This window comes from Manis pentadactyla, chromosome 6 (genome assembly GCF_030020395.1).
Source record: "Manis pentadactyla isolate mManPen7 chromosome 6, mManPen7.hap1, whole genome shotgun sequence".
Taxonomy (NCBI): Eukaryota; Metazoa; Chordata; class Mammalia; order Pholidota; family Manidae; genus Manis; species Manis pentadactyla.
In genome coordinates, this window is record NC_080024.1 from 380,694 (window position 1) to 403,587 (window position 22,894).

Below are 22,894 nucleotides of genomic sequence, written 5' to 3' on the forward strand. Positions count from 1 at the left end.
AGGCCGAGCCTGGTGACCAGCCTGCCTCTCTCCTGGAAGCCCTGCGCAGGCAGACATCTCCCAAGAAGGCTCCTCCGTTCTCCTGCTTGAGGTGGGGGTGTCCCTGTCTGGCTGGTGGCATCTGAGACAGTGCAGGAAGGGGGGGGTCTACACATCGGGAGGTAGCCTCCATAAAGGGCCCCTCCTGGCCTCACTGTCCCCAGCACTCCCGTAGCTGGAGCCCCTTAGACCAGTTTTTCCTGAAAAGAGGGTCTGATGGTTCCAGCCTGGGGCAGGAGGCTGGGTGCTGGGGAAAGGCTGCCCAGCCTGAGTAGGGGAGAGAAGTGGGGCTGGACCCTCCCAGCCTCCGGGCCCTGCTGCTCAGCACCACTCTCTCTGCTTCTCACCTGGAGGTGGAGGCCAGCTCCATGTTGCCACTGCCCCACCCATGGGGGGCACGACTCCAGCCCCCCGACGTCTGGCTGGGCTTCCTGATGTACCTCCGGTGTGTTTCTCCCGGGCCTCCTGCCCTCCCTCTGCCATAGGACAGCTCTGTCCAGAGAGCCTGCCCCCTCGGCGGGCTCCCTATGGGCTCCCTGCCAAAGCAGGAGTGGGTAGTGTGAGCAGAGCTGCTGGGAGCCCAGGTGTGGGGGAGATGTGGCTGCCCCCCTCCGCCGGCAACCCCGCGACTCTGGCTGCCTGTTGCCGTAGGGCAGCCTGGCCAGCTACCAGATGCGCCACTGAGCCAGCCAACCCCCGCTTTTCCGTCCACATGCCGTGGAAGACGCCGCACTCAGCCGTCTCCGGTGCCAGCTCTCTGCCCGTGAGGGCTTCCCCTAGTTTTAAGATTCCTTCATCACCGCCTCAGAAGGGTGCTGCGAGGAGGCGGGGCTGCAGAGCCATTTTTAAATGGGACTCTGACCGCCCTGCTTTTCATCTCACGATCGACATGCGTGTGGGCTGTCTGGTGCACGTCCCGGCCTCTGCTGCCCCCGCTGCCCCCTGCCTTGCTTCCTGGGTATGGCTGTCCTCGTCTTCAGAGCAGGCTTGTGGGCAAACTGGGCGATGGTTCCACGGTCACGGCTTGGGGCAGAATCGGGGACCACACCCCGTCCGCGCTCTAGTCCCACGTGTGACCGGTTCTGTCCCTTTTCCCTGGGTGACCTTCCTCCGGCTCTGCCCTCCTTCTCTCCTTTATAAGTTTCCTGGGGAGGCCTGGCCAAAGCCCACAGAGCCCGCACCCTAGAACGACAGACACCCACTCTCTCAGAGGCTTGGCGGCAGACGTCGGAAGGCAGGTGTCGGCAGAGCCTCGGGCCTACGCCTCTCTCCTGGCCTTGGCGCTGCCCACGGTCCTTGGCAGCTCCTGGCCTGTGGCCGTGTGGCTGCACAGTCTGCCGTCACACCACGTGGCCTTCCCCCTGTGCATCTGAGTCTCTCAGTCTTTCTCCTTATAAGGGCACCAGACACTGGGCTTAGGACCCACCCTGCTCGGTGTGATCTCATCTCCACGTGGTGACATCTGCAGGGACTCCCTGTCCAAATAAGGCCACATGCACAGGGATGGGGGTTAAGCACTGCAACATAGCTTTTGGGGGACCAGCTCACAATACCCAACCCACACACCCCTCTCAGCTTTAAAGACTCGTTTTTATCCTTAGATAAATAGTTCTGAAATTTTACTATAGTGTGTCAGGTCAAGAGTTTGTTTCTCCTTCTAACCTGAAAACCCACATTTCTCTTCACTTTGGGGGAAATTCTCCCAGTGTGTATGCTTATTCATGTGTGATCTGAGTGTGTGTATATCTGTGTGTGAATCTGTGTATATCCGTGCGTATCTGTGTGTGGTCTGAGAATCTGGTTTTGCACGTCTGTCTGTGGAGCCTCCTCTCCCCTCTGGCCCCCCTGGCCTCTGCCTAGAAGCCCCCTGGGTGAACAGTGGACTTGTGGCTCATTCCCACACGTCTCAGCTTCTTCACACTCCACTTTTCTGGGCCCCACATTCTGGAGGATTCCTGGACTCCGTCTTCGTCCCGTGAATTTTCATCTTCAGTCGTTTGCTATTCACTCTATTTACTGTGTCATTTCCCTTGATTCATCGTCCTCCAGCCGGAGACTGGGCTCCTTCCTGCAGACACAACGCCTCTTGCTCTCTGAGGCAGACCTTTGTCCTCACCCCTGGGCAATGCCACCACACGTGGCAAAAGAGGGCTGCAGGTGTGAACACCCAGGATGCTGAGATGAGCAGGATCCTGGGTTATCCCTGTGGGCCCAGTGTCCTCGCTGGCACTCCTGAAGGGAGGGTGGAAGGTCAGCTCAGAGAGGAAACGCACCACAGGGTCCGAGAGGAGCTCCACTGCAGGTGGAGGGAGGGGTCATGAACCAAGGGACGCAGTGGTTCTAGAAGCTGGAGCAGGCACAGAAACACGCTGTCACTGGAGGCTCCAGAAGGGAACCAGCCCTGACGGCACGGTGACCTTAGCACCGGGAGAACCATGCTGGAGGCCCTCCACAGCCTCTGATGCCTGTGCATTGTTCAGAGCCATTCAGTCTGTGGCCATGTGCTGCTGCAGCCACGGGGCACCTACCTGCCTGGTGCTCAGGCCCCCACCCAACCCATCAGATGGGTAGGAAGTCTGCAGGGTGGGCACTTCGGGAGCAGAGCTTCTGGTCCCCCAGGGCGAACTACTCATAAAAGTAATACATACTCATTTGATAAATTCTGTAAAATATAGAAAAATTACAAAGAATTTAGGTAAAAAATGCATGATCTGGCTTACAAGCAACCATTGTGATTTGGTTTGCTATATTTCTATCCAACCATAGGAGGTAAAAGGAGAGAGGAGAAGAGAGAGGGGTGGGCAGGAGAGGGGGCACGAGGGAGTGGCTGGGGTGACGATTCTTGTCTGATTGTCTTGCATGAATTGCCTGTGAGCACTTTCCTAAGTCATTACTCTTAGACTGCACCACGTGCCCCAAGTGGTGTGCAGTCAGCCATGATGCCGCTGGGCATCCGGACGTCCTTGGCACTTCTGCGCTGCTGAGCTCGGTCCTGCGCCTGTCATATTCTCTTGGTGTCCAGGCTCAGACACAGCGTGGTGGGTCAACAGGAGGGCGGGTCTTGAAGCCGAGGTGTGGGGGACGGCGCTGTCCCCGGCAACACCCCCTCGGGTGCAAGCTAGAGCGGGGCCAAGGTTTGGTCCGAGTCCAGCCCATGGTCGGCACCTGTGCCTGGAGAGTGGTGGGCAGGGCAGGTGGCCGGTGGGAGGCGCCTTGGGCACCCAGGCTTCATCAAACTGGGTCTGAATGTCTCCAAAGCTTAAGCTCAGCCTCACGGTGATGGGCTGCTGCCTGGGAGGGGAGGGAAAAGCATGGAGCCGGCAGGTCTGGGCAGCTGCGGGTGGGCTGTGGGCTGTGTCGCCAGCACTGGTGGTGGTGAAGGACGCAAGTGCATCCTGCAGCCACAGCTCCGCGAGGCCACACTGGGCATGCAGGGAGCCTGGATCCACTGTCCTGGCAGTGGTCTCCAGGGACCCAATGCTGCCACACTGTGAGTCATCCCTCTGCCAGCACTAGCAGAGTCCTGGCTATACACTGGTGGCATGGTGAGGGCACAGGTGGACACCTCCTCCGTCAAGGCTGCAGCTCCCTATGGAAGGCTGCACCCCCATTACTCAGGCCTGCTAGGGGATGGAATGGGGACTGGGCCCCACTGCAGGGCAGGGCAGACATCACTGTCCCCTCCACACCCCCGCTCCTCACCATCTGGGTGCTCAGACCTAAGGATGGGCACAGGGCATGGCCCCCACCCCAAGCTGCCAGGCCCTCCAGAGGGGTCTCATGTTCTCAGTGCCCCCGTTGTCCCTTGAGGCCAGGCCCAATCTGTGCTCCAGGCAGAAACTGAGGCAGGGGTCCCTTGGGTATATCTTAGCTAAGCTGGAGCTGGCATCCCAGGGCGGTCTCCACTCCTTCTGTCTGTGCTGGCCCAGCTAAGGGGTCCCAGCATGGGGCAGGCAGGGCCACCTCATCAGAGGCAGCAGGAAGGAACTGGAGCTGATTAGACAAGAGGGGAAGGCCTGCTTGGCAGCCCAGGGAGGACAGGCACTGCAACTCAGATCATGCTCTGGGATCGCTGCTGGGGGCAGGTGGCAGAGAGCTGTGTCCCCTCCCTCAGAGCAGCAGATGCGGTGAGTGGAGGAGAGGCAGTGTCACAGACATGCCTGTGGCAGGTGGGACAGGACTGCGGGCACAGCCCCCCAGCCCTGCCAGGTCCAGGGACAGCGCCGATTGGCTGGGCCCCACCCTCCTGCCGCCACACCTCTCTGTGGGGCTAGAGAACAGGGCACCTGGAGTGCCCTCAGCGCTCCCTTCCAGGGTGGAGGAGGTGGCAGGCCCCTTGCCCCAGGAACTGCGGCGCCCCAGTCCCTGAGGCTGCAGTGAAAGCCACACAGTCTTGTCTGAAACCGCTTCCTTTTCTTGACTGATGCCCTCAGGCCTCCCCTGGGGGTGCACCTGCTGGTGTCTGCGAGGGTGGATGGATGGGGGCAGCCTGCATTTGGTGTCCCCAGGTCTGCAGAATGCCACAGAAGAAGAACGTGAGGGTCTGGCTGAGGCTGTATGTGGGGGCCCAGGGCTCACCTTCCCAGGGGTGGCCAGGGCCCAACGCCTGCAGCCCAGCTGGGGCAGGGAGCAGAGCTGGATCCTTGGCCCCCAGCCACGTCCTGGGCACCGACAGGAATGGGTGACTAGGGGGCCTTTTCCTCCCGGTGGGATAGTTCATTTCTCCCCTTACAGAGCTGCTTTTTCTGTCTTCCCTGCTTCCTGACCTCTGGAGGCCCCCTCTAGGCAAAGATATGTTGTTTTGAGACGCTCTGCATGTTCTGAGACTTCAAAGTCATGGCCAGCAACCAAAGACAAGCTATTTTTCTGAACACAGTGATAAAATCTGCTCACTGAAATATACTTGGAAAATTAGAAAAGCATATAAAAATTTACAGCCCACATTGCTGTGTAGAGATAAGAACGCTCAGTATTTTGTCTTATTTCCTCTTGGGTGGCTGGGAAAGCCTGTCCCATGGGCAGTGTTCCAACCCACCTCCCAGAGCAGGGGGCCCCATGGAATTCCAAGCCCAGCACCTGGGTCACCATGACATGGGGGCCATGAAAGGCCAGCCTGGGAGGGGGCTGCCGGGACAGGATCTTTACTCCTCACCTAGGGCTGGTGGGGAGGGGCCCAGAGATGCAAGGAGGAGCTGGACTCAGGCAGATGAGCCGTCAAAGGGGTCGACCCAAGCAGCTCACAGGGAGGGGCCTGGTGTCCTGGTAACCTCAGTGAAGGTTGGAAGGCTCACCAGGCTCCTCACATTTCTCCCCAGTCTGGCCCATCCAGCTTGGGCACCTCTGCTCTCCAGACCACTTGTCCCTGCACTGTGGGGCCTGTCCTGCTCAACCCCCACCCCAGCCCGGGCACAGCCTGCATCTGGCTTCACGCCTGGAGGAAGAATGGGGCAGACACCTCAGACCAGCAGCTGTCCCAGCCAGTGGGGTGGTCTCCCTGGGTAAATGAGGTCAGGGTGCAGCTGTGTCCCTGGATCCGAGCCTGTCAGCACCACCTCCACGGCCTCCCGGGGTCCCTGAGTCCTCCAACCCCTACCCTTCAGGGGACAGAACTTGCTCTTCTGCCAGTGAAGTGCGGCAGAGGGCCAGCCCCACAGCACCTGACCAGAAGCAGCAGCCCAGTGGGCTGTGGATTGGTGGGAAGGCCCATGTAGACTGGGCATCGCCCGTCGGCTGTAGTCATACCCTGGGGCCGGGTGACAAACACCCTGAGTGAGGGGCTCCCCACCTGTCCTAATGCACAAGCCCAGGGCCGAGGGACCCCACCTCATGTTGTGGCTAGACCTGGAGGCCCACACTCAGGGAGCTCGTCCCACCAGGCTCTACAGGGGAGTGATGCTAACTAAGGTCCCCCACATCACCTGCAGCCCAGGCCCCCAAACCCTGGCTTCAAGGCAGCCCAGCCTACTCTTGTCTCCAAATCTCTCTCTTCTCTCAGTTTCCCCAGGCCCCTCCTGAGGGGGGTGCTACCACCCATCCTGGGGCCAGGTGGTCTGGCACCCTCTCCGATTCTCCGATCCCTTACTCATGGGGTGCAGCTTGCCCTGGGCAGTGCAGGAGTTGAGGTTGGGCATCTGCTGGGGCATCCTTGGACGCCCACCTTCCGGAACTCTCTTGGTCTGGAGGGTGTGCAGACTGATAGAGATGACCTGGGTCTCTTCACTCCTCTAAGTGGAGCCCTTAGGTCCAGCTGTGATGACCCAGGAGAGGGGACTGAGGAGCAGGCGCACCAGCATAGAGTGGGGTGGGGGTTGGGGTGCAGTGGGGCACAACTTGGGGTGTGATACATGGGCCTTACTGGGATCTTGATTTGAGCAAACTGTGTGTGGTCATAAACACAAAATCACACACACAAGAAATCTGAAGGGCTGACTGCATATTTGATATTAGGGAATTGTTAATTTTTATACTTTTACTTAAAAAGACATACAGCAAAATTAACTTGTTAGTGTTAAGTTCTATGCATTTAAGTGTATGTACAGATGTGTGTAACTCCACAATCAGGACATAAAGGGTTCCATCGCGCCCAGAAACTTCCCTCCTGCAGCAACTTGTAGGAGCTGCTCCTCCGAATCCCGGGACCGCTATCGATTTCCAGGATTTTTTATCACGCCAAACATAAACTCTGTTCCCATTAGGTACTACCTTCCTGGCGTCGCCCAGCCCCTGGAAACCTGCTCTACTTCGGGCCCTTGGGTCGCCTGTTCTCCGCACCCGGGTCCTGAGGAGTCACACAGCAGGCGTGTCACTCTCTGCACTGGGCGTCCATCCCCGCCTGAGCGGGCGGCCTCCCGCCTGCAGGCTGAACGGGCCTCCATCGCACATGCACACCACGTTCCGTTTACCCTTTGTCCCCACGGGACCCGCGGGCGGCTGCGAGCCGCTGGGCCTCCAGCATAGGGTCAGGCAACCACGGGGCCGAGGCCTACGAGCTGGAGGGAGCGGCAGGACGAACAGAGGATGGAAGGGGCTGCGGAAGGACGAGGGAGGGCAGAGGGGAGGAGGACCCGGGGAGGAGCACCCGGGAAGGGGCGGCGGCCCCAACGCCACCGCCACCCTCCTCACCAGACCCCGGCCAGGCTCCGCCCACCGGGCCCGCCCAACGCTCTTCGCCCCGCCCCCGCCATCCTAGCCCCGCCCCGCAGCTATCCCCTCTCCCGTCGGACCCGCCCGCCTAGCTCCACCCTCAGCCCTGCCCCAGCCCTGCCCCGCAGCCCGCCGGGAGATGTAGTCAGTCTCTCAGGAAACCGGACTCGGAGTCCCAGCGAGCCCCGCGGCGCGCCTGAGGGCCGCGACACCGCGCCGCCCCATGACCTGCTGGGACTTGTAGTCCATAGCAGGCGGACGCCCAGGCATGCGGTGCGCGGCGGGACTCGGTATCCCAGAGAGCCCCGCGCTGGGCCACGATGCCGCGCACCGCCCTAGCCGTCACCGCCGCCAGGCTTTCTCCGGCCGTCGCCTCCACTGCCCCTGCTTCGAGGGCCGGAGGGCCCGGGCGTCCCTGGCAAGAGGAGGCTGCGGGTGGGAGCCTTCGCGGGCACTGCGGAGCGGGCCGGGGGAGGCCGGGATGGAGTCCCCCGGAGGTGGGCGCGCTGCCGGACGGACCTGCGCCTGCGGCGGTTGGGGAGGGGGCCGGGCGGCACGGGGAGCAGGGCGGGGGCACAGCGCTGGGGGAGGGGATCCTGGGGACCCGCGGGCCTGGTGAGGTCGGAGGCCGGGGCCCGAGGTGGGAGCGCGCCGGTCGGCGAGGCCGTTGGAGCGAGCACCAAGCGGGCCCGCCTTCCTCCAGTTGACTGACGCACCGAGCCGGGTTCCAGAGTCTCGCGGCGGGATCGAGGGGCTTCCTGGGGCTGCAACGGATGGTCGGAGCGCAGCGCCGCCATGGCTCATCTCAGGGGATTTGCCAACCAGGTAAAGGGCTGTTTTCTGGGCTGTGGGGCCCCGAAACAAGAGCTCTGAGTGCAGAGTCCGAGGAAGGGCGCAGCTTACGGGGGGACGCCTTATTTCAGCACCGTCTCTTGAAAGTCATTCTGGGGTCTTGGAAGAGCGCCCCTGAGGGGTGTGAGGCTGAAGGCAGGAGTTTCTCCGGGGCAGCCCGTGAGGCACCCCGGTGGCAGGCGAGGAACAGCCCAGAGGCGTGGGCTTGGTGGGCGCAGGGCTGACTCGGGGTGGCCGGCGTGGGTTGTGCGCGGCTGGCGCCCCGAGGCCTCTGCAAACAGCCCCAGTGCAGGGTCAGTGGGGGCGTGCAGAGACCCATCTCGGGAGCAGATGGGCTCGGGCGGGAACCCTGCGGGACCCTGAATGTTGGCACCCGAAAGGACGTGGGAGGTCAGGGCCAGCGGGAGCTTGGGCCTTGCTGGGGTCATTCGGGCTGTTGGTGGGCTGGGCTGGGGCTGTGGGGGCCCTTCCCGGACAAGCAGTCGGGAGCAGCTGCTCCCGGGTGTGGAGTCTGCGGGGACTGGGCGGCAGGGGGAGCCGGAAGTGAGTGTCTGCCTGTGGGGAGGAGGGGCCGAGTCAGGGCTGCGCTCCGGACCCGGCGGCCCCCTGGTGAACCCGCAGCACCACGCTCGGCTGTCCTGCAGGGCGTCCCGGACCAGCCGAGGCCACAGGTGCTGAGTTAAGCTAACAGATGTTTCATTCAGGTTTGACATTTGTATCTGTAAGTTACAGAAAAGTCTGCCTCGAGTTTATGTTTCAGTGCTGTCGCCAAAGCTCCCATGGGTCCCAGAATGAGAAACGGGAGCTGTGGGCTGCCCTGCACCTGTGTGTGCTGGTGGTGCTAAGTGGTCAGCCCTGGTGTCCAGATCAGATTCCGGGAGGGATGCGGGTGCGGAGGAGCTGGGGGGAGGACCCCATAGCAAGGAGTGCCTTTTGTCCTTACAGGGATGGGGAGACGTGGCTTTTGTTGGTGGCAGGAAGCCTGACAGGAGGTCGTTTTCTCCCAAGACGGTTGTCCCTGTGGCCCTGTGGGGCAGTTCCTGCGCAGGGCAGTGGGGGTTTCCCCCGTGTCCTGTGTTCCTGCCGTAGCTGGCTCCCCTCCACTCAGCTAGTCCTGCCCTGCCTGCAGGACCTGGGTGGTTGCGGGGTGCCAGAGCCCATCACGTGGTGGCTGGAGATGGTTCAGCTCCCTGTATTTTTTTGGGTAACACTGATGGCAGGCATGTTGCCAGGTGGTAGCCCCAGACCAGGAAGCCCATGGCTGATTCGGAGAGCAGGGATCTTGGTGTGATTGGACCATGTGCATCATCTAGAAAGGCAGCCACGGCCCCCAGGCCCAGGAGCTGCTGGCCTGCCCTTCCCCTGGTGGGGCTGGCATGGGCCTTCCCCTTGAGGTGCTTTGTAGGGTTGGGATCACTGTCAGGACCGTGCTATCACACTGACCTGCGAGTAGTGTGGGTTGGGAGTTGGGGCGCCCCTCTCCCTTCTGAGCCTGGAACTCTGGCTTAGGGGTCTGCTGTGTTCTGTTCCCATGTGGCGGGGGCCTGCATGCCCTGCCTGGCCATCTCCCTTGTGAGCTACTGCAGTAGACCAGACTCGGTGCAGGCCCTGCATGGAGCGTGACATGGCGTTCTTGGCAGGGCCTGGGGAGCAGAGCAGGAGGACGTGTCATTGGCAGAGGCCCGAGGGTGGGAAAGGGACCCCCAAGAGCTGGAGGGACAGCGGTGTCAATCAGTGTGGCCCCGTCTCGGCCCCACCTCCTCCCGACTCCTCTTAGAAGGAGAGGACTGTGTCCTTGGAGCAGCAGAGGGCGTGAGCTCCACGCCAGCTGGACTGGAGTCCTGAACAGCTTTCTTGGGGTGTCTCACAGGGATGCGGGTGGGTGTTCGGTGCACTGCCACTCCAGGGGCACCAAGGAGGTGCTGATGGCCGGAGTGGAAGGAGCGCCTGGGAGGGGCCGTTTGGGTCCAGTGGGGGAGGAGTGCAGAGGAGGAGCCCCTCCCCCTTCCCACTCCGTGCTCCACCTGTGGGTGACGGGGAGCAGGAAGACACAGGCAGGAGGGTGTCTGATGCTGACTAGCCGTTCGCCGTCAGTGGCTGTTCTCTCAGGGTGGGTTGCTTCTCCTCTCGGGGCCGTGCCCCCACCCACACCCTGAAGAGAGCTGAGCAGTTGGGACACGGTGCGTGCCTGCCGAGTTCTCTGGTGCTTGCTTGCCTGCTCCTGGTGAGACCCTGAACCTTGGCTTTGGGGACCTCCCAGCAGGTGGGCTGCACATGCCTACTGCTGTTTTCGTTTTCCTTGTTCGTTGGCTTTAGGACTGGCTTTCACTGGCCAAGTCAGGTGGAGTGGACACTCCCTGGCCTGCCTGGCCACTGCATGCACACCCTAGTCCTTGCACAGCCTGCCTTGTTTGGGAGGATCCTGTCCCTGGACACTGCTCTCAGTCCAGCCAGTCTCCCTCAGAGTCCCTGTCTCTGGGCCTGCCTGGCCCTCAGCCTCAGAGCTGGGTGATGTCCTGCGGTGTTGTCACTGGTGGGGCCGACTGTCCCCTCGTCCCTCCTGGCTAGGAACCCGGGAAGGTGGCTGGCGGTAGTCTTAGATCAGGGCCGTGTCGGGGATGAGCCTGTGGCTTGTACCCAGCGTGCTGTGGGGCTCTCCTGCTTGGGGCCTTGGGGAGCGTGCCTGCCTTAGGACGAGCCTGCCCTCTACCCCAGAGCACTCAGTGCAGCTGGTCGTGATTCTGCCTTAGTGCCTGGCCGCTATACACTGGCACCAAGACACCCCCTGTTGGTAAGTGCTTGGGGAGCAGTGCAGCCTCTGTGGAGGGAGGTGGGTGCTGGAGGACTTGGCCTGGGGGCCTTGAAAAGCCCTTTCTGCCACTGTCCATATGACCCCAGGCTCCTGTCCCCAGCTCTTCCGCAGGTTGCTGACCCCACGTGTGCCCTCTGGCACCCAGCTCCCTTCATGCCGTTGCCCCAGGGTTGTGTGCATTGCTCCTGGCTTTTTGAGAACATGGTCGGGGATGTTCACCGTGGGGCACCATGCTTGGTACAGGGAGTGTGGTTTACTTAGGAGCCCAGGAGGCCACTTGGGCAGGGCCTGGGGAACGCCCAGGGGAGGCCCTGGCCCTGGCCCTGTCTGGTGCTGCCGTTCTCCGTGTTCTCACACTGAGCCATCTCAGCCCCTGAGGCACCAAGAGTCAGGGTGAAGAGCCCTCTGCTGGCCGTGTCCTGATGCAGCGGCGGGTTAGTGCCTTTGTGTTTAAACCTGAGGACTGTGTGAGCAATTTCCTGTGGTATTAGAATATCCAGGACCAAGCATCTAAGAAAGCGTCGGTTTTCAGCTCAGTGCCGGTGTGAGGGCATTGCTGTTGTGAGAACTGATTCAGGGGCAGTTACAGGAAGCCTTTTCAGAGGGGTGCGCCTTCCAGGTGTGCAGGGGGTCTCGGTTAATTGAAAGACTATCTTGTAGGAGAGTTTTAGGTTTATAGGAGAATGACACTTTCTAGTCCCCCATCCCTGCCCAGGGGCTTTAATGTGAGGTCCTTTAGGCTTGGTGCGCAGCCTGCAGTGGGCACGAGGTTGGCACTGGGTGCTTTGTGGTCGTGCAGGTCCCCCACTCCCTGGGACATCTGAGCCCCGCCGCCTCCTCCCCTTTGCCCCATCACTGTGCCACCCTTGGGTGTGGGCAGGTCAGCGTGGCCTTCTGGCCCCTCACCACTCCACGGCCCCTCTGGGTTCTGAGGACCTTTTCCCTTGTGTGTGGGCTACACGTAGGTTTTCTGAATGAAGAATAAAAGAAGAAACCGGGGGAAAGGTATGGGTGGGCCCCACAGCCCCTCCCTGATGGACTGCCCACCCTCTGCCCCGCAGCACCCCCGCGTGGACCCCGAGGAGCTCTTCACCAAGCTTGACCGCATCGGCAAGGGCTCGTTCGGGGAGGTGTACAAGGGCATCGACAACCGCACCAAGGAGGTGGTGGCCATCAAGATCATTGACCTGGAGGAGGCGGAGGATGAGATCGAGGACATCCAGCAGGAGATCACAGTGCTCAGCCAGTGCGACAGCCCCTACATCACTCGCTACTTCGGCTCCTACCTGAAGGTGCCTGCAGGCCGGCCTGTGCTCAGGAAGTGCCCTGACAGCCACCCCCAACCCACCTTCCCTCCCGGGCGAGTCGTAGCCCGAGCTCCGTGCAGCGGGAGGCCCTGCTGCCCTCCGAAGGCTGGGCTGGGGCTGCCCTCCCTGGGAATGGTGGGGAGGAGAGGCCTGGTGTGGAGGGCAAGGAGTCGGGGGTGACAGCTGAGCACAGGCCCAGCCTCACAGAGGAGTGGGCCCGAGAGACAGCAGCCCTGAGGCCAGGAGGGCGTGCAGGGAGGGTCCTGGTCCCCTCCTGGCGGTGGCGGGATGAGTGGGGCCTACAGGGTAGGTGGCTCTGAAGTAGCCGTAGTGACTGACCTGCTTGGCTGCGCTGCCTCCCAAGGCCGGGGGAGCCCTGCGGTTGGTGTACGGGGGCCTGCTCGGTGCCCTCTGGGACCTCTGTGGCTGGAGTTGGGAGCCCAGGCTGGCTCCTGGGGCCCTGTCCGGGGGATGCTTGTGGGCAGGGGCATTGAGGCCAAGTGCTAGCTGGGTATGCCAATTCCCACCCTGGTGTTTGACGGGGTGTTGGCAACGTGTGCTTGGCCACTGATCTGACCGCGTGGTCCGCCCGCAGAGTGGCTACAGCAGGGCTTTGATGGGAGGGAACTGGCAAGCTGCTCTGGCCCTTTCCTGGTGGGCCCCCAACGGGTGGGACACGGGCTGTGTCACCCCTGCTGGGGGCTGTGTCACTGGGGCCTGGCCTGGGACGCCCATGCCTGGCTGTGCCCCCTTGCTCTGCCATGTGCTGACAGGCGTTTTTCTGGTTCCAGAGCACAAAGCTGTGGATTATCATGGAGTACCTGGGAGGTGGCTCTGCATTGGACCTGGTGAGGTGTAGGCCTCAACAGTGGGTACCCTGCTCCAGGGGCTGCGATGGGGGGGCCACAGCAGCATCCTTGGACCTGTACCCGCGGGCCCTTGGGCTCCTGTGGACCCCTCTCCTCTCCTGCGCTGTCTTAGTGCATTAGATGTTAGTTAGGACCTAAGCTGAAAAGTAACTGCTCTTTGCGGTCTGTCTTCTTGGGTTGGTGCCGCGGGTCCTGGGCATCTGCTGCCTGTGGGGCAGGTGGGTTTCCTGCCTCCATGCACACAGGCCCAGTAGTATGGCTGGGACACTGTTCTCATCTGTCCCCTTTACAACAGAGAGGAGGCGTGTTCTCTGAAAAGCCTTGTTGCCCCCACTCCCACTCGCCGTCTGAAACTTTGTTTTTACCTTGGGCGAATTTAAGGGAACAGGACACCCTACCATCCACATCCACAGGTTCCAGCCCCTCCCCCAGTGGAGAGGTGGCTGAGCTTGGCGGTGGTCTGGGCTTTGTCCACAGCTTAAGCCCGGCCCCCTGGAGGAGACCTACATCGCCACGGTCCTGCGGGAGATCCTGAAGGGCCTGGACTACCTGCACTCGGAGCGCAAGATCCACCGCGACATCAAAGGTCCCTGTAGGCGCGGCCCCGCCCTCGACCTGCACCCCGCTGGCCCCGGGGAGGCCAGGCGTGAGGTGGCAGGCCACCGTGAAGGCGCATGGCTGTGGTGCTGAGGTCTGGGGCGTGGGCCCTTTAGCTTGGGGTGCTAGCTCTGACTCCTGTGGCCAGTGCGCCCCAAGCAGCCTCCTTCTGCTCTGGTGCTAGAAGGCACTGCCTTGGCACTGTGTCCTGTGTGCTGAGAAGCCAACGGTGTGCCCTGTGCAGGGGGACTCTGTTTCAGCCGAGTTCTTGCTGAGCGTCAGGTGTGGGTGTGAGCACCCCTCTGTGGGCTGGCCCTGCAGGTGTGCCCAGGGAGGCCGTGGCTGAGAGACGGGAGGGGTCAGGGTCATCCTGTCTGCTGAGCACTTTGGGATAAAAGGCGGCCACTCTGTTCTTGGGGTTGGGGGCTCAGGCTGGGGGAGCGCTCGGGCAGCAGGTCGATGCCAGCAGTGCCTCCTCGGGCAGCTGCACGTAGGATGGGGCCCTCGCGACTGAGGGTGACACCTGCATCCTGTGTTGAGCAGCTGCCAATGTGCTGCTCTCGGAGCAGGGTGACGTGAAGCTGGCAGACTTCGGGGTGGCTGGGCAGCTCACAGACACACAGATCAAGAGGAACACGTTTGTGGGCACCCCTTTCTGGATGGCCCCCGAGGTCATCAAGCAGTCGGCCTATGACTTCAAGGTAGGTGCAGCGGTGGGCGTGAGGGCAGTGGGGCTTGTGTGTCCTGGTGCCAGCAGACCCGTGTGGCTCTCCACGCAGGCCGACATCTGGTCCCTGGGGATAACGGCCATTGAGCTGGCCAAGGGCGAGCCTCCCAACTCGGACCTCCACCCCATGCGCGTCCTGTTCCTCATCCCCAAGAACAGCCCGCCCACGCTGGAGGGCCACCACAGCAAGCCCTTCAAGGAGTTCGTGGAGGCCTGCCTCAACAAAGACCCCCGATTTGTAAGCCCCTGGCTCCATGCGCTGGGCCAGGAGAAGGCCTGGATAGGGCCCCAGAGAAGAGTGGTTGGGGTCCAAGGCAGGAGTGGGAGGCAGCGGGGCTAGAGGGCCCCTGCTGTAGGTTGGCCTCACCTTGAGCCCCTCCTAGTCCAGAGCCCCCCCTTGTGCATCTTGCCATGCAGGCCCTTCCCTCTGTTTCTGGGTCTGGGGGAGCTCATAGTTGCTTGCTTTCCCCCAGACGACCCCAAGCCACAGCCTCCCAGGGAGCAGGGATGGCTCAGCCCACCTGTGTGTCCCAGGCCCGCCGTGTCTGCACTCTGGGAGTTTGAGAGGCAAGCACGGCCGCCCCAGCGCCTGGTGACCCATGTCTGTCCCTGCAGCGGCCCACCGCCAAGGAGCTCCTGAAGCACAAGTTCATTGCGCGCTATACCAAGAAGACGTCCTTCCTGACGGAGCTCATTGACCGCTATAAGCGCTGGAAGGCGGAGGGGCATGGCGAGGAGTCCAGCTCCGAGGACTCCGACATTGACGGGGACGCCGAGGACGGGGAGCAGGGCCCTGTCTGGACGTTCCCCCCAACCATCCGGCCGAGCCCGCATGGCAAGCTGCACAAGGGGACAGCGCTGCTCGGCCCCCAGAAGGTCTGGCCCGTGGGAGGGTGGGCCTTTGGAGCCGACTTGGAAGGCTGGGTGGGGGCCGGCCCCGTGAGAGGTCGGGGGCTCCAGCCAGCGCTCTCTACCCTGCCCACCCGCCTCGCTTTGCCTTTGTAGCCGGCAGAGCCTGTCCAGAGGCAGCCGAGGTCCCAGTGCCTGTCCACGCTGGTCCGGCCTGTCTTCGGAGAGGTGAGGGCTGGGCCGGGGCTGTAGTACTATTGGTGGGGATTTCCCCACTGCGCCCCTACACGGGTCACGGTGAGGTGCCCGGTGCCTGGGAACCCAGTGTATTTGGACTCTGCGCCAGGCTAAGGGAAAGACCAGGAATGGTTGGGACAGGAACTCTTAAGTTCCCAGTCCTGCTGGGGTCCCAGGCTGGTTTCAAACAAGAACTGCTGTCCTGTGACCGCCTGTTGTGAACTACACACACACAGGAAAATCCTCTGTCTAGTGAGGCCTGGAGGTTTAGTCTTTGGTGTTAGGTGTCAAACTCAGGGCAGGGAGGCCCCAAGGGCGACTCCCCAGTGGTCCTGTGACCCTGTCACCCACTGATGGGCAGTTGGCAGCATCCCCAGGAGTATGCAGCTGGGAGCTCCCACACCCTGGACTCGGTGGGCAGTGGGTCCTGTCCTGTGAGCGGTGAGGCATCAGAGCCTCCCAGAAAAAGGCAGGACATGGGCCTCCCCCGGGGTGGGGGTGCCTGGGACGCAGGGGGGGCTGGCCAGGTGTCGGGAGGGGCTGTCACGGCAGCCGTGTGGGCACCTGGGGCTGTGCAGTGGAGGCTGTGGGGCGCTTCTCGGACTAAATTTAGGTCAGGCAGGGAGGCCTGGGCAGCTGGTGTGTGTGTGTGTCTGATTTGGGAGTTGGGGGGGATGTGTGAGGGCTGGGAAGCATAGCCCAACCCAGGCTGGCAGGGGCAGCCCTGGGGTCCTGATGCCATGGGCGGGCCTGCGGTCAGGGATGCTGGGCAGGGAGCCCAGGATGCATGCAGGCCCTTCCCTCTTGTTTCTGTGGTGAGGGACGTGACCAAAAGGATGCGTCCATCCATCTAACCCTCCCTGTGCACGGCCAGAGGTTGGGCCCTCCCCTTGGTGCCACAGCCCTGGGTGAGGAGGCCGTATGTCTGTGTTTGGGGGCCCTCCAGCCAAGGGAGAGGTCAGGGCCGGCTCGCTGGGGTGGCAGGCTGGCCGTGCTGAGCCCACGGGGAGCCTCTGCTGCTTTCTCAGGGCCAGTGGATCTGAGCCTGGGCTTTTGTGGCCCTCACTGGGAGGAAGCCCTGTGCTTGGCCTGCCCTGGCACAGGGGCTGGCGGAGACCCCTCTTGAGAACCAAGGCCTAGACACACATAGACGGGCACGAGGACAGCACCTGCCTTTCCTGGAGCTCTTTGGGGTTGGCTGGATTCTAACCAGACCTCCAGGGACTCAGTAGGGCCCAGCCCATCCTAGCTTGCGGTGGGAGGGGCGTTAGAAGCTCTGGTGGCTGGGGGTGCTGCACGCGCACCACTTCCCCGCTGTTGGGCCCCTAATGCAAGTCACAGGCGGGCTGGGAAGCTTGTGGTCCGGCCTGGTGGTCTCTCTGCAGCTTAAGGAGAAGCACAGGCAGAGCGGCGGGGGCGTGGGGGCGCTGGAGGAGCTGGAGAACGCCTTCAGCCTGGCCGAGGAGTCCTGCCCTGGTATCTCAGACCAGCTGATGGCCCACCTGGTGGAGCGGGTGCAGCGGTGAGGCGCAGAGGGCCTGGGGTGGGGACTGGCTGCCATGCCTTCAGCTGGGGGGCAGGGGCGGTTAAGCGGCCTCTCCCTTCTCCGCAGGTATTCACACAACAGGAACCACCTGACCTCGACCCGCTGAAGTGTGCTGGTTGTGGAGCTCCGGGAGGAGGGTCTCAGCTTAGGGCTTCCTGAGGACTGGGCTGAATCAGAACCCCTCGTGCTGTGTCATGGCTGCGTGGGCCTCACTGCTGGGCCACAGCCCCCACCCCGTGCACAGGACAGCCCAGCTTCCGCTGCAGCCCCGAGGCAGGGGCTGGTCTTGTGAGGCCCCCTGGTAGGCCATCCCCTCTGCAGGCTTGGGTGGTGCAGCCACCAGCCTGAGGAGCAGCTGGGGGGCAGGTGTGGTCCCCCTGTGGTCCTAGATTTGCCTTGTGGTGTCGGATCAGGTACCATGTCTTGTAAGTACTCGTGTCAGAACGTTTTGTATACAAGAAACCAAACAATGTCCTTGCTTCCCTAAATGATCTGAGGTTCAGGTTCGTTTTCATAAAACATTGAGAATCTTCTACCACTTTAAATAAAGACCTGAATTGGAGGCATGCTGGTGGGTGGGGACCAGGACCAGGCAGGGCCGACAGCCCTGGTCCCCCAGTGGAGTGCTCAGTTCCTGGCTTTTGAGTCCCTCACAGCCCCTGGTGACAGCACGTGGTCCACTGGAAGGAGAGCAGGACGGGGGCAGGGGTGACCCTGACCAAACAGAGAAGGCACGCAGGCACGGGGAGATGTCTTTTGTTATGGGCCACACGTCACAGGAATGAGTGCATGTGCACACCACTTGTCTTCAAGGCCCTCGCCCTCTCAGGGCCATGTGGGGACTTCAGTTTCCACTTGTCTAGAGGTATGTCAGATGGCACAGCGGCCCAGCCGCGCCACCAGCCCTGGTTCACCCAGATGAAGGACAGGGAGGCTGGGCTTGGGCGCATGTCAGGTGGCGGAAGCTGGGGGCCACTGGTCCGTTCTGGGCTGCTTTTCAGCAGGGCCCTGCTCCAGAGGAGGAGAGGACAGGTGAGCACCAGCTTTGCCATGGCCTGCGGGCCTGCGTTCCCAGCCACACAGGCTGAGGGACCACGCTGGGTCTTGAGGTGGTGTTGCTGCTCCTGTGTGTCATTGTGGGGATGAGCAGCCATGGACATGTGCTGACCCTGCCCGGCCTCCTGGGCTCTGCCACCCAGGCAGGATAGCTCAGGCTGCCACCTCCTCTGGGCACCTGCCCACCCGGGCGAGCTGCTGGCTCTCCTGATCACCTCCATCCACCTGAAGAAGAGGTTGGACCGTCAGAAACTCCCAAGCAGAACAAGTTCTGGCCATCAGACCAGTGGGCTTATACTCAGTCAGCTTCCCAGGACCCCTGAAAACATGGAGGGAATGGGTCCAGACGGGCCAGCTAAAGCCCTGCAAGCAGAACCAGACACCAGCCGAGCCAGCAGCCTGATTACCTCTTGAACATGTACTTGCTGTCAGCCCGAAGAAGCAGACATGTGACTTGAACTGGAGCTTGAAGACCTGCTCGTGGTGGATGCCGTCGGCCTCCTGGGGGACACCCACACTGTAGCCCAGCAGTGGGAGGCTGGCCAGGGGGTGGTCGTCCTGGAGGGCAGTGCGGGCCGCTCTTCTGCAGGTGTTTCCCCTGTGTGCAGCTGGGCTGGATGGGCCACAGACGACAGGGCCCTGGGTGCTTTGGTGAAGGGGAGGAGACCCCCCACCCCCGCTTTGTTAGTGGAAATGGGAAGAGGGCAGCAAGCAGGGGCCGAGTCCTCGGCCGTGCGCTCTGGGGCAACACCTCTACCTGGTGAGTTTTGTAGAAGAACAAACAAGTTGGTAAAGACCACCCAGAGCTTCTGCCAGCCATGACTGTTTCTGAACTTTCTCAGCAGATACCATGAAAGCTGGTTCTGAAAGAAGCGGGGAAATCCAAGGTGGCATCTGACAGAAAGCTGTCCGTCCACACTGAAAGTCTGCTCAGTGTGGCTCCTCTCCAATGATCTCGAAACAGGGGAACTTGCTGAAGCATCTCCAGAGAGCAGTCTACTCCCAAGGGCACAGGCCACCCCCATGGACCTCCAGGCCGAGCCTGGGTTTCAGCTTCAGCCCCATGCCATGCTGCCCGCCAGCATGGGACTGGGACAAGGCATTGGAGGACATGGAGAACTAAGGCTTGGGTACCAAGGGGCATAGTGCCAAGCCTCCCTCCTGTGAGCCCACCACCACGAGCCCCCACGCAAGGAGATGCTGGGACAGACCACGTGGAGTGTCTGGAGGGCTCGTTAAAATGGGAGCGGGGTGTGTGTGATGCAGGCCCACAGCACATCTGGCTCAGCCACCGCCAAGCTGTGGTCCTTGTGCTGAGGTGAGGCGGGTGCCCTGACCTGGGGTGGGACCCACTTTCTCCTCGGTCCATTGCTCAGGGATAAGGCTCGTGGGGCCAGCACATCAGGCCAACAGCCGTCCACGACCCAAGAGCCTAACACCCTGTCGGGGTTGATGCTCACGAGGGTCTGGAGGGGACAGCACAGATGGCTGAGGTGCGGTGGCCAGGGCCACTCCCGGCTTGCAAGTCCCAGTGTGGCCACGTGCTTCTGCTCGAGCGTGCCCTGTGTCAGGCCCCGTCTGACAGGTGAGCCTGGGGCTCTGAGTGCTTCTGCCTGGCTTTGCTGTTCCCACCCATGGGTTCGACAAGCTCAGAAGCCGCACCGAATGGAGGCAGCTTGAGGACCGAGTGGCTGGAGTCCAAGGCGGCAGCTACAGGTGATGGGCCCAGAAGACGACTCGGGGAGGACAAGTGGCCCCTGGCTGCTGTGCCTGAGGACATCTTCCAAGTTGCCCTCCTGCCCAAGGGGAGCACAAGGCAGCCCACTTATGTGTCTGCCCAGCCCTGGTGCCTCGCCAGCCACTGGCACAGCAGAGGGGGAGCTTGCGGGAGCCCCACCAGGACGGCGGCACTGTGGTCGGCTCTGGAGACGGTTGTGTTCCCGTGCCCACACACGTGCACCGTGGTGGTGGCCCGTTGCTGGCTGTGCCCCTCCAGAGAGCCTGGTGCCTGGGGCAGCAGCAGGCCGAAGCGTGAGAGCCTGCGGCCCCTTCCCCGCTGTACAGCCTGGGGTGGCCCTTGTGGAAGGAGAGCCTGAGGGCTCAGCGGGTGGGCTGTGGCCAAGGAACACCGATGTACAGAAGCTTCCTCGGGTGCTGTGGGAGTCTTGCGGGGTCCTGGCCAGAACTCGCTGTGGGGTGGGGTGCACACTGCCAGAGAGTTGGCAGCCCTGTTCTTGGCTGCATCTGTGGCCGTGGCCAGGTCACGCATCTGCTTCTCTTTTTCCAGCTGGTGCTGCGGGAGTGGGGGGTCAGAGCCAGCTCAGGGGCAACTGGCCCATGGGTCCCGACCAATGCTGGGGACCCTGCCTGCACCCCCCAGAGCTGTGGGGGATGGGGACAGGATGGAGGGTACAGCCCCTCAGCACTGGCACCAGGGCTACTGGGCAATTTGTTCCTGGTGCTGAGATACAAGACCTAAGCTTCCAGGGCCTCTCTCTGGGGTTGAGTACCCCGTGCTCACTGGCATTGGCCAGGACACGGTGGGGGAGCTGAGGGCTGGGCGCCCGCCAGGGGGACACAGAGGCTGCTCCCTGCGCGGGGCCAGGGATGCCTGGCCACGGGGAGGGCGAGCGCTGGGGGGGCCCCTGGCTGCCCTGGGCTCCCGCCTTCTCCCTTCCCCTTGACCTACTTGGGGAGGAGTGGGGTGACCTTCTGTTCCCAAGCCATGGCCTGCTGGCCTTGTGCTGAACAGCTCTGGGGGTCCTGGCGTGGCCGCCTGCTCCCCAGCCTGGTGCCAGAGCACTCGTGTCCCAGTGTCCCACCATCCCTGCACAGGGCAGCCCAGCAGTGCCACTGCCAGTCTCCGTGGGTCTTTCCAAAGGCACCAGCTTCCCCCTTGCTCTCCACCAGGGGGCGGCCGCTCCTTTGGTGTTAACTTTGAAGCTGTGCTCAAGGGGTACATATACCCCTGACTAACACAATTCAGATGGGACCCCAGGTCATGACAGACTTCCTGGGACCCTATGGGTGCAGACGTAGAAGGCCCTTACCTGGATGCCACCACGATTGTCTCCTGAGCTGCGTGAATGGTGGGACAGTGTGCAATAGGCCATTCATTCTCTCTCCCTTCTACCTGTCAGTGGGAGGAAGTGGCAGTGTGGACGGGAGAAAGCCTGGCTGGCTGGACCCGAGCACGAAGCACGACACGAATCTCCACCGACTTTGGGGCTACGGGCAGCATGGAATCCCCATGCCACAGCACCTGCCACCCAGCTGGGTGAGCTGTGGGCTACAAGACACTACTTGTGGGTGGGTCCAGCACTATTAGCTGAAAATCAAGCACAGGAAAAAGTGTTGAATATTATCATTATTAAAAAGGAGTTGGACAAATAGTTTTATAAACCTGGTACCAAAACCTAGTGAAGTTAGATTCCAAGAAAAACCTATACATACTAATCCCAGTTGTAAGTAATTAAATGAAATAACTCCAAAGTAAAATATTACCTTATCAAACCTAAGAGCATAGACAGAAAATTGTTCTAAGACCACGTAAGGCCTAAGAATGCAAGGGTGGTTTGAAAGCAGGAAGCTGGTTAATAGAATTAGCCTTGTTACACACTCAAGAGGAAAAGTGGTCATTTCTCTACCTGCTGAAAATTCCTTTGCTAAACAACATGTTCCATCTGATGGTATCTGTGAGGAACAGAAGAGATGCTGTGTTAACATGATAAAGGCCACCTTTCCTAAGCCACGGGCTGTCATCCTTCCCCAGGACTGGCCAGTGACACACGGCCCCACGGAGCGCACAGGTTCCCTGTGCAGGGTCTGCAGGATGCCAGCCACTGGGCCCCGCGTGGGACATAATGGTCTGAAGTCACATGACCAGTAGCCAGCAGAAGGTCATCAAGAAAATACTCTCCCCTCATATGTCAATTCAATGTAATCAAAATGGTATATTTTTGAAGGAATTTGCCCAAGTGATTCCAAAGTTTATTTTGGAAGAATCAGATGCTTGAAAATAGCAAAGACCTTTCTAAAGAGGGGAATGAATAAGGGATGGAACTTACACATCCACTAATCAGAGGAGCACAGGCAGACACTGGCCCTGAGAAGCGGGGCAGAATGCCCAGGAGGAACCCCAGGGTGAAGAACCCCTTTTCACACAGTAACGGCAGCCTCTGACTGGGTGAGGAAGCGGACTCAACAAGCAATAGGGAAACAGCTGTACGGGAGAGACGTGACGTCCCAGTCTGAACCCCACCCAGTGAGCACAGGCAAATGGGAACCAGAGAAATGAAACCATAGGTGCACCAGGAAGACAAGGTGCCGACGGGACCCCGGTGTCGGCAGGGGTTGCCTGAGTCGGGGGTATAGGTCTGACTATGGTCACTCGAGTGTTTGCCGGGGCCCCCGGACCTGATGCTGTTCTGGGGAGACAAACCCTGTCCCCATCCAGATGGGAGTTCTTGTCCTACAAGGTAAAGCCAACTGCAGGCAGAGTAGATAGGACTGGCCAGCAGGCCAGGACCTCAGAGGGCTGGCCAGCACCTTTACAAATGTTTCACAAATGTGTAGGAAAAGCAAACTACAGTGGAGACCAGGTGACACAGCCCAAGTTCCTCTCCAGAGGGAGCGCCGAGCGCCAGGCGACAGGCAGAACAGTCAGGCAAGATTCAGAGAAACAGGCACGCACGGTGCTCACACAGTAAGCTTCTCAAGACAGCTAAGGGTGTGTAGACAGATGCAGGTCTAATGGCTATTTCCAATTCTGAAAAATCAGTGCAGTCAGATGGCCAGCGTAGGGAAGTCGCCAAGTGATAGGGTGAGGGCACAAGGGCTCAGTGGTGAGCGGGCTGTTCA

At 61.3% G+C, this 22,894-nt stretch overlaps 2 protein-coding genes across 3 annotated transcripts in view; one reads left to right on the forward strand and one right to left on the reverse strand.

Moving 5' to 3' along the window:
- The first annotated feature begins 7,501 nt into the window (after positions 1–7,501).
- Positions 7,502–17,467, forward strand: STK25 (serine/threonine kinase 25). Of its 2 annotated transcripts, XM_036901306.2 has the most exons (11): positions 7,502–7,679; positions 7,886–8,007; positions 11,908–12,138; positions 12,945–13,001; positions 13,500–13,608; positions 14,163–14,320; positions 14,399–14,584; positions 14,962–15,222; positions 15,352–15,423; positions 16,818–16,954; positions 17,045–17,467. In XM_036901306.2, exons 2-11 carry the CDS (start codon positions 7,978–7,980, stop codon positions 17,082–17,084), a joined length of 1,281 nt encoding a protein of 426 aa, XP_036757201.1. In that variant the 5' UTR covers positions 7,502–7,679; positions 7,886–7,977; the 3' UTR covers positions 17,085–17,467. The 2 variants fall into 2 exon arrangements, with proteins under 2 accessions (XP_036757201.1, XP_036757202.1); XM_036901307.2 differs by lacking the exon at positions 15,352–15,423.
- Positions 17,468–17,596: 129 nt separating this feature from the next.
- Positions 17,597–22,894, reverse strand: part of FARP2 (FERM, ARH/RhoGEF and pleckstrin domain protein 2) — an 82,468-nt gene continuing 77,170 nt past the window's right edge. Inside the window, 8 exon segments of the mRNA XM_057504361.1 lie at positions 17,597–18,259; positions 18,442–18,469; positions 18,472–18,592; positions 18,792–18,819; positions 18,821–18,897; positions 19,932–20,353; positions 20,556–20,719; positions 21,085–21,167. Coding sequence (XP_057360344.1) covers positions 17,752–18,259; positions 18,442–18,469; positions 18,472–18,592; positions 18,792–18,819; positions 18,821–18,897; positions 19,932–20,353; positions 20,556–20,719; positions 21,085–21,167 — 1,431 coding nt within the window. The 3' untranslated portion in view covers positions 17,597–17,751.

Coding starts and splice junctions, on each gene's coding strand:
- STK25 (XM_036901306.2), top strand. CDS start 7,978: ATGGCTCATCTCAGGGGATTTGCCAACCAG. Junction 14,585..14,961: donor TCAACAAAGACCCCCGATTT/GTAAGCCCCTGG, acceptor CTGTCCCTGCAG/CGGCCCACCGCCAAGGAGCT. Junction 15,424..16,817: donor TCCGGCCTGTCTTCGGAGAG/GTGAGGGCTGGG, acceptor GTCTCTCTGCAG/CTTAAGGAGAAGCACAGGCA.